Source organism: Aulonocara stuartgranti (assembly GCF_965226115.1).
Source record: "Aulonocara stuartgranti genome assembly, chromosome: 15".
In the NCBI taxonomy this organism is placed as follows: domain Eukaryota; kingdom Metazoa; phylum Chordata; class Actinopteri; order Cichliformes; family Cichlidae; genus Aulonocara; species Aulonocara stuartgranti.
The window spans coordinates 6,703,631-6,713,510 of NC_138951.1; the positions used below are offsets into that span (position 1 = coordinate 6,703,631).

Consider the following 9,880-nt stretch of genomic DNA (forward strand, 5'->3'; position numbering starts at 1 on the left):
AACTTTGAAGATGAAACGAGGCTGGGTCTTCCAACATGACAATGATCCAAAACACACCGCCCGGGCAACAAAGGAGTGGCTCCGTGAGAAGCATTTGAAAGTCCTGGAGTGGCCTAGCCAGTCTCCAGACCTCAACCCCATAGAAAATCTGTGGCGGGAGTTGAAAGTCCGTGTTGCTCGGCGACAGCCCCAAAACATCACTGCTCTTGAGAAGATCTGTATGGAGGAATGGGCCAAAATACCAGCTAATGTGTGTGCAAACCTGGTAAAGACCTATAGTAAACGTTTGACCTCTGTTATTGCCAACAAAGGTTATGTTACAAAGTATTGAGTTGTATTTTTGTTATTGACCAAATACTTATTTTCCACCCTGATTTACGAATAAATTCTTTACAAATCCTACCATGTGGATTCATGGATTTTTTTTTTCACATTCTGTCTCTCACAGTTGAAGTGTACCTCTGGTGCAAATTACTGACCTCTGTCATCATTTTAGGTGGGGGAACTTGCACAATCGGTGGCTGACTAAATACTTTTTTGCCCCACTGTATTAAAACAGAGACATCTATGTTAATTTATGAAATCAATCTTTTTATCTACATTTTATCTGATATAATAATTATATATAATCAGATGGTAAAAATGGCTTTCATAAACACCAAGAATAATAAGTAATGAACAATAAATACATGTCTCCTTCTTTGCAAGCTACATATTCATTGCATAGGACAAAGTAATGAATTACAGGTACTATTAGCATTACTTTTTGGGGAACAGTTCTTCACATATTCCCGTGACCCACCCCAAAGTGCCACTGCACTGAAAACTGTTTTTGCAAAATTTACTGACAACAATGTACATGTAAGTTACACGTAAATGGCAGTTTATTCTGAGAACAGCTACTACATAATGAATATAATCAGTAAGGATATGAGTGTTTAAAAATAGTTCCCAAATGCTCTATAGACATTTAGTAAGTTCCTTGCAGACTGTTTAGCGTATCTAGGAGGATTTAGGGAACAGATATCCATACGTACACAAACTTTGAGTGGGCCAGATAGAAACATTTGTCTAACCATACTTCAAAATTGTGTTATATTATGTGCATTTAAGAACAGATACTTTGGTGCCAATTCTGTCTATTTGCATAGATGCAGGCTGAAATAAAAGCTCGCACAAACCTGTTTCCTGCGTATAAACAAGCTGTCAACAGGAGGATTACAAGCTAAGTACAACAGCTTAGAACAGATGAACAGCGTGCTTGATCTCAGCATCCTTTGATTTCTGGAAGTGTTCCTGAGTCTTTGACAGTATCATGCCTTTTTTTAAAATGTGGTGCTACTACTGGGCCCAGAGATCAAAGTCATCCAATATTGATTTTTGTTCTTCTCCCTTGTGCACAGAGACTTCTCCAGATTCTCAAAAAAGATTGATAATATTGTACTTTATTATGTACTATAGATAAAGTCTTCATAATTACACACTGAGAAACATCATTCTAAAAGTATTCCACTATTTCTAGATGTAGTTTTTTGGGCAAACCCATGCTCACCTTTTGAGAATCTTTGCCTCTGTAAGATGCTCTTTTCACACTCTATCATGTTACTGACTTGTTGTTAATGAACATAATTAGTTACAAAATGCTCTTCCAAATATTTTTTACTACCACTTACCTTTCTAGCTTTTTGCTGCCCCCCATACCCCCATCCAAACATTGTGATGTGTTGCTGCCATCTAATTTAAAACAACCTAATAGTTTTCATGAAACAGTAAAATGCCTCAGTTTAAATATTTGATATGCTCGCTGTGTTCCATTGTGAGTAAAATATGGGTTTATGACATTTGCATTGTATACAGTGTCCTAATGCCTTCTTAAAATACAAGGGTTTAACTGGACAACAAACTATATAAAGCTATGAAACAACATGGATATCATGGTTTTAAATGAACGGTTAACCAGAGTTCATGCACCAAACTGAGTTCTGTAAATGCATTAACCTGAAACAACCTGTTTTAGATGTTATCAGTGTGCAGAATGGACGTTAGAAGTGGGTGTCAGAAACTAAATGTACCTGTTTCCCCTCTGTGTTGTTTTAGTAACACAAAGGTTAAGCTTCTACAGGAAGAAATAATTTATTCTCAGAAAGTCCCATCTCTGCGGCCTGCTGGAGCGGGAGGGCTAGTAGGAGGAGTTGGCCGTCCGACTGCGGTCTGGGGTGTGGGGCCTCCCTGCTGCTGCGGAGTCGGGGTGGTCTGCCTCTCCCCACCGCAGGGAAAAGGGTAACACCACCTGGGTCTGGGTGCAATTCCCCCCTCCAGGGGCAAGGGTACCTAGACCCGGTTTGTAGAGTACGCTTGGGGAGTGTGATTGTGTGTACAGCGTCTCTTTATGTCTGTCTCCACGTTGGTTGAGTGTGGAGTGAGTGCATATGAGAGCATGAGGGTGGGAATGGATGTTTGTGTCTGTGTGTGCCTGTATGTCTGTGTCTATATGTCAGGTTGGGTATCAGACGCCACCTCTCTGGGGACACCTCAGGCCCTCCAAGGTTTGGAGGCCTATCTCCACCCACCACCACTTCCCCTGCCGGTGGCGGACTCCCTCAGGTGTCGGTGTGTTGGTGGTTCTTTGTGTCTGGGGGTGGGCGTCCGGGTACACACCGGCTCACTCCTTGGCGGCCGCTTGTCGGGGCCTGGGGCCTGGGGCTCGCTCGGGCCCCTTTGGAGATGGGGTGCCCCCGGCCTCTCGGCCTGGGGCTCGGTCACTCAGGCACAGCTGGGGGCCGGCGGAGCTCACGGGCGCGTCACTGCAACTCCCCCTGACTTCTGCTCCGCGGCTGCTGGGCGAGCCCTCATCTGGGACTCTCCTCAGCTCTTACTGGAACAGTGGCGCGGCTGCCCCTCTGTTGGTCTTCCATGGTCTCTTGTGTTCTGGGGGCCTCTGGATGTCTGGAGTTTTGATCTCCTCCATACCCGCTTCACACCCTGGAGGACGGGGCTGTGGCCCCCCCACACTCCCTAGCAGATCATTACATGGAGAAACCTTTGGAATGCAAGCATGCTGATCCACACAGGTATGCACACATGGGTATTCACAGACGCGGACTAAAGCTTTCTTGGCTGCTGCCTCAAAGCACACTGTGCGCTGTCTATCTTGCGTGCTGCACAATATCGTTTATTATTTAGTAAATATTGATATCTATGACTAGCTAGTTTATTGTGATGGTGCTTTGTTTTCTCTATTATTATGTTGCTCTTTGTTGTTTGCTGTCTCCTCTGTTTGTTTTTTTTGTTTGTTTTTTTTTTTTCTCCATACAGGTGACCCAGGAGTTCTTTTTTTTTTTCTCTCTCTTCCCCCCCCTTCTCACCGTCTCTTCTCCCCTTTGGTTTTCTTTCTTTCTCTCCCCCTCTTTCTCTCATTCATTCCCCCTGTCCTATTTATTTAAAAAAAAAAAAAAAAAAAAAAAATGACAAAGGATGAACTGAAGCTCTGCCATCACGTAATGTCGCATACTGCTGTTTCTGATGTCATTTAAAAAAAAAAAAAAAGAAAGTCCCATCGAGCTACAAAGAGATGGTATGAGTCAGATGTTACAAATTAACATATTTTGGGCAGTTACAACTTCATGCAGGAACAGCACGGGCACAGAAAGAGGAACGGTGTTAACACAGACCACACTGATTTCCTTCAAAAAAAGTCAAAACAAAGCATAATTTATGCACAAATGTTCAGAAGTGCCAGTGAAAGCCTTTTGTGTACTTTGTAATGATCACATATTTTAACTGCTATTTTAAGCGTGTTGTTGGTGTTGGAATGCAGGACTCACTGCAGTAAACAAGTCTGACAAGTTCTAAATGACAAAGTGTAAAATATGTTCTGTTCAGCTCAGAACAGAAACAGCAAAAATGGAGAAGAACAAGGTAAAACCATAATGTTGTTAATACTGCAGATGGGAATACATTTGCAAGGTTCAGAAGAAGCGACAAAAGACGATATGATGGCATAATCAGATTTCACAGATTTAACCAGTTTTTTTTAACCCAAAGGCACAAAGGTAGTGGACACAAACTGCAGATCATACAACTCATTATTAATCAAAGATGTTGTCATGATCATGTACAGTTACACTTCTCATTCCACTTAACATCAACATTTCCAGTTACCGAACAGATACTGCTGTTACTGGCAGTGAAAACGAGGGATTCGTTTCACAAACACAACAGCGAAAGGTGTATAGTCCACAGTATTTAAATAAAAGCAGGTTGAATGCTTTACTCGGAACAGCATGATGGACAAGCTTTTTCTCTTAAAAAAACAAAAAAAAAAAAAACAAAAAGAAAAACTACCCACTGTAATTCAACTTTTACAAGTAAACACGGACACGTACGGTCATGCAACATCTACAATACACTGCGATCATACCCTTAAAAGAAAACACACGGGTAAAGTTTCCTATATAGGATTTTGCTGTACTTTCTATTTAAAAAAAAAAAACCCAAACAAACATCTGATTATCTTAGAGAGATATGTCAGACACCAGTCCAGAATGAAGTGTAGTTTCTTCGTTATGTTAGGTTATGATCATATGTTGTATTATCTTCTGTCACTATCAGACAGCTACATGAGGATGAATACAGATTCAAAACAAATTACATTAAAATATACAGTGTATCTTGTAATTAAGATAAATACATATCCTTCAAAGTTCACCATAGTATGATTTCTTCATGTGTATATCAGTAGATTTTCAGCTATAAACATTATTAAGTGAGTACTAAGTACTAAACGCTGCTTTTATCACGCACTGTATGCATTTGAATAGAGCTGAGAAACTGTATACTGGCCATGTTTCCTGGATTATCTTTCAAGAACAGGGTTAGTGGTTTTTACTGATGAATATCATCTACTGATCCATGGGGATCCCAACAAAGTCCCATTTGTTGAAAACCTTCTTCACTTCACTCCCTGTTTCCACCTGTCGTGTTCTAACTCTTTCTATTCCTCTTCGTCACTTGCTTGGCTGACAGAAACATTATCTAGCCTCAACCTAGCTCTCGTCACATACTCCTCTTCACTCCGTCTTCTACCTCTCTCTAAAAGTAGAGGTACATGCAGTCCTCTTTCATGATTGACACTAAAGTCATCTAGCGTGATGTCAGATTGGTCCGAGGAGGAGGCAGACATGTTTGGAATGTTCTGTGGGGCATAAGCAGAGATTAAAGGCACATTTTCACAGTTGTTTCCTTCCTCCACACCTCTGTTTGCCACTCCCTCCCTATGTGTGCTCCAGATCACCTCTCCATGCAGCTCTTCTCCCCTTTTTACTTCCTCCATTGTTTGCAGATTTAACCGAATGCTTACCAGTAAACTTTCAATCTGTCCATCCTTCTTTTTATTGAGCCCACATGTAGCTGATCTTGGAAAAGACTGTAAACCTGCAGATGACTGGCCATGTGTTTGCATGGGGGTTTGTTTGCATGTCCAAGAAGTGTTAGCCTGAGGAGCGTAAGCTCCACCAGAGTTAACGCTCTCAACTCTCCGGTCTCCATCATCTTGATTCCCTCCTCTTGCTTCCTCTTCTCCTTCAACAATGATTTGAGGAGCCATGCTGATACCCCCGTACTCAACGGACAAATCATCCAAGGGAGCCTCATGCTTCTGGGGCGAGTAGCTGGGTGGGGGATCCACAACTTGTAGAGAGTAGATGGGGTGTTCAAGGCCTGACATTGTGAATAAGTTTCCTGGTGGCTCAGGGCTGATGGGGCTGATTGGGATGAGGTTGGAACTCTCAGGAGGGAACAAAATAGGAGACTTGTGAAAAGAAGGTGGGTTCTGGAAATTGGAAGGGAAGGAAAAAGGTATGAAATGTTTGATAATTTACCTTTGAAACACTACTCAAAGATATCTCATTTAGGTGAAATGCAAAGCAGTAGTTTCAGTTTGCAAGTGCAATTATGTCAGTGGTTCCCTAAGGTGAATTGTTAAATTCGTATTTAAAAAAAAACAAACAAACAACAACAACAACAACAACAACAACAACAAAAAAAAAAACATGCATTGCCCAGTTTAGCGAACCTACATTAATTAAAGTTAAGTGCTGTTTAGGTATTGAATTGCCAGTATGTTTATATGCATTTCTATTACCAGTATATTTGGACTGTGTTGGTCTTTCCCAGACAGGTAGCGATGGAAAAGGTAGGCAGCTGCAATGATCATACCAATGCACAAAGCTGGAACAACAATACCCACAGTCACACTCTGCAGCTGCTCAATCACAGGGTCTAGAGAAGAAAAAAAAAGAAAAAGAGGGTGAAGTGAGTGAAAATATTTATTCATCCAGGGCTTGTGATGTGAAAAGAAAATAATCTAACATCTGAACCATTTCCTTGACCGACATATTTGGCTCACACAAGGAAGTACAATACACCTGCCGCACAGACACTAATCGCTCTCCAGCTTTGATATCATGTTTATTGACATTTTTTTCTACATTTCAAACAGGGAGCCGAATATTCTCATTTACAGACACGGTCACGCAATGGAGTTGTACCTTGAGGTGTGGTTATGCAGAGCCATGCAGAGGACTGGCAGTGGATTGGCATCGAGGAGAATTTCAACTGTGCAGAAAAGCAGTATTCCATGTTGTACTTCATCAGGCGGTATTTGTACACGCTGCCAACAACTGGGAAATGGTGCTAAAAACCAACAAGTGCACAGATTAGGTAGTGCTAGAGAGTGGGAAAGAATTTTGGAAAGAATTGCTGCACAAAAAACAAAAAGTTTATGCTTTGTGGGCGTAGGTTAGTTTGTCGTCATAGCTACCCATATGGAAAAGATATATATAAATCTTAAAGTTTGTATCCGTCTTGTGTGAAACTTGTATGAAAAGCATATAAGAGTGAAAACAGATATAAGATCCCTTGAAAAATTATATAATGAAACTTGTATGTTTTGGATACTTACGAAAACAATGTATGAAAGTAATGAGAAAGTGGCCACTTTCATGAGTAATCACATATAAGTTTTTACTATTTCTTTTCCATATATAAGCAGTTAAAAAAAAACTACAAAAAAAATGAAGTTGTAGTAGTTGACTCAGTGCTTTACAAGGAAGTTTTCAATACAATGTCTAGCATGAATGTTTTTATTTGTGCCTGACAATCCTGTTTTTGAAATGAAAGCAATTCAGGGCAGCAACATCAGATAGAGATTGTTTCACCTCTTCCTAGAATTTTAAAACTTTTCTTATATGCGGAGTCAAGCTACAGTAGTCATATATATTTCTACTTGATTTATACCTACCGTTTGGTTCAGATGGGTGTTGCGAACAGAGAGGTTGTAAGTCATCTCGGCGTAGAGAGTCACCATGGAAAGCGCTGGGGTGTGGTTGTTTGATGGATACCTCATCGGTCCCATCATAGTGATGGTGGCACTGTTGTTTTCAATTTCCACAGAAAGCAGTGGGGGCCCCAAAGTAGCTACAAAGTTGGACAAACCTCTATTGTTTAAAGTGTAAACATGTTAAATATGATGTAATGCTTTTGTTTCTTTAACTTACTGTCTGTCTTTGGCTCAAATCTCCTGGGTGTGAAAGCCCATTTGGAAGAAGCCCATTTGGAAGACGCTCCCCTCTCCACAGCACGAACTTTGGCATAGTAACCCTGGTTCTCATCCCACATCTCACTGGTTAGATCACACCACGTCCGGACTATTTTTGTACAGTGCTGCACTGCCTTCCAGTTCACCCGTTTCCCCTTCTTACCTTGAATTCTGTCTCCATAGCTGGAAAAGACAAAGACCCACACATTCAGAGGTGAACTTTTGCACAGGTTGAGCAGAGTTTGCTTAAAGTCACAGTCAATAAAGAAAATTAACTTAAACAAGGCAGACTGATTTTGAGATCGTGTTGCATTTTATTTCTTTTAGCCTTGCTGGAACTTTTTTTTTGTTGCCAATAAATCCCTTTGGGACTGCATCTAGGCTAGTTCTTGGGAACTATACATTTTTATTTAAATTCTAAAACATTTACTCACATGGAATATTGCACTGTGTAGAGCGTTTCATCTGCGTAATTGCCTTTTCCTGGAAACCACTGCAGCACGTTCCTCAGATTTACAGAAGAGAAGGTGACATTGATGGGGCTGGGAACAGACTGGGAGACTGAGGGGAAAGAGACAAGAGGTGAGGTGCCTGTCATCAGAATATACACTAGCTTCTAGTTGTCCTGACTGACCTTTAAACTTCCCCTGTGTTTAATGGTACTATTCAACTAGTTGTCCACATATGACCATAAGGTGTGAGCTGTCACTATGATTCACTGCCTTTCAGACTTTGTTCCACCTCACACAGTACACTTAGCTCCTTATAAATCATTTCAAGTAGGCAAACACAATAAAAGTGTTTGATTAAAGATTCTCTATGGGAAGATTATCCAGAGTACATTTTGCACACAGATCAAATAATGTGTTTTATGCTTTGATCTCAGGATGAAAAACCTGAGTCTGTAAAGTGAGTTTACACTTAAAGTAGAGCTAGATGGACTAATACATTTTTTGTTAACAAAACCACACGTGTTTGTAGCTCTAACAGCCGCTTTCTGCACTTAATGTGGAAGAACTAAATTACAATGTGTTAATTTCTTTAATGATCTCATCGTTGGGTGCATTGTTGTAGTATAAAAGTCAGTCCGCTTAAACTGAATAAACGCCATAAAACTAACTGGACAAAATGGAAACAGTGGAAACAAAGAAACCCAGCAGCCACAAAGTAACAACAAAGAAAATAGATATTAGCATTTAAATGCAGACCTACCTGTGGAGTGCAGGCTATAAAAAATGAATAATGTGAATATAGCCAACATCTTTGTACGGAGTCGTCATGTTTTCACAAAAACAAGAAAGCAAATACTTCCAATCCCCTCGGCAGGTTCCCCCCAGTTCCTCCTCATAGTACACCTGCCCGCAGTTCTCTCGATTAAAGGAAATTAAAACCACGCACTCAAGGTTTAAAGTGAAAGAATGTAGCTGAAGTCGGAAGGGTTACGTGAAACTGCCAACCAATAAAACCCCGTGGATTCAGTTAAAGGAATCCCTGCGACCTGACAGGCTTCCTTGTTCCTTTTGGGGAAAGGAATGTGACCTTACTCGTTTGTGAACAGTTCACCTGTGAGCCGCGCGTGGGCGTGTCGACGTCTATTGAGATAATAGGCTACAAAAATCTAAGCTTAAGTACAAGTACTTAGTAAACAATTAGATCCACTCCAATATGTGGAAAGAAAAAATACATTATACGTGACCCATTTCCAAATAAATAAGTGAACTGTGTTTAATTTTGCGGTGGTGTGGCGTGTGGAGGCTGTTATGTGGGAACAGGTACAGTTTCCTTAAGATGTTCCTGTGGTGTTTATCCGGATAGCAGCCTGAGTAATAAGGTGCTCCGTGTTATTTCCTTAGTCCGTTTCCCCCCAGCTAATATCCTCTCTCTCTCTCTAAATACACTGTCAAATGAGATTAGATATTAAAAATTAATATTGACCCTACTGAGCTAAACCTGGGTAACCCATTTGCAAAGAGAAAGCTGTTTTGTTTAAAGTGTAAACATTTACTCTTACTCTTCTTCATCACACCACCAATTATTCCACCACGAACCTCACGAAAGCTATAAACAAAACATGGAAAAATCAATTAGCAAATATCGAGAAGAACAGCAGGTGCTCAAACATCGTCCATTGTGACATCTTGTGGCCACAGACCTGTCTTAGTGAAGGGACAGAATTTTTGAATACAGATTTCAAACACTCAAAAATGCGAGCGTTGTGATAAATATTTGGAAAAAATATTATTAATGTGTAACTTTATTATTTGCAAATTACTGACGTATGAG

The 9,880-nt window shown here is 40.6% G+C and overlaps 1 protein-coding gene across 1 annotated transcript; it reads right to left on the bottom strand.

Annotated features, from left to right (window-relative positions):
• Positions 1 to 3,413: 3,413 nt before the first annotated feature.
• Positions 3,414 to 9,768, bottom strand: il20ra (interleukin 20 receptor, alpha). Its single transcript, XM_082505104.1, has 7 exons — positions 8,810 to 9,768; positions 8,032 to 8,158; positions 7,557 to 7,780; positions 7,301 to 7,476; positions 6,549 to 6,693; positions 6,143 to 6,279; positions 3,414 to 5,830 (listed from the first exon to the last, which is right to left on the bottom strand). Exons 1-7 carry the CDS (start codon positions 8,856 to 8,858, stop codon positions 4,994 to 4,996), a joined length of 1,695 nt encoding a protein of 564 aa, XP_082361230.1. The 5' UTR covers positions 8,859 to 9,768; the 3' UTR covers positions 3,414 to 4,993.
• Positions 9,769 to 9,880: the final 112 nt, after the last annotated feature.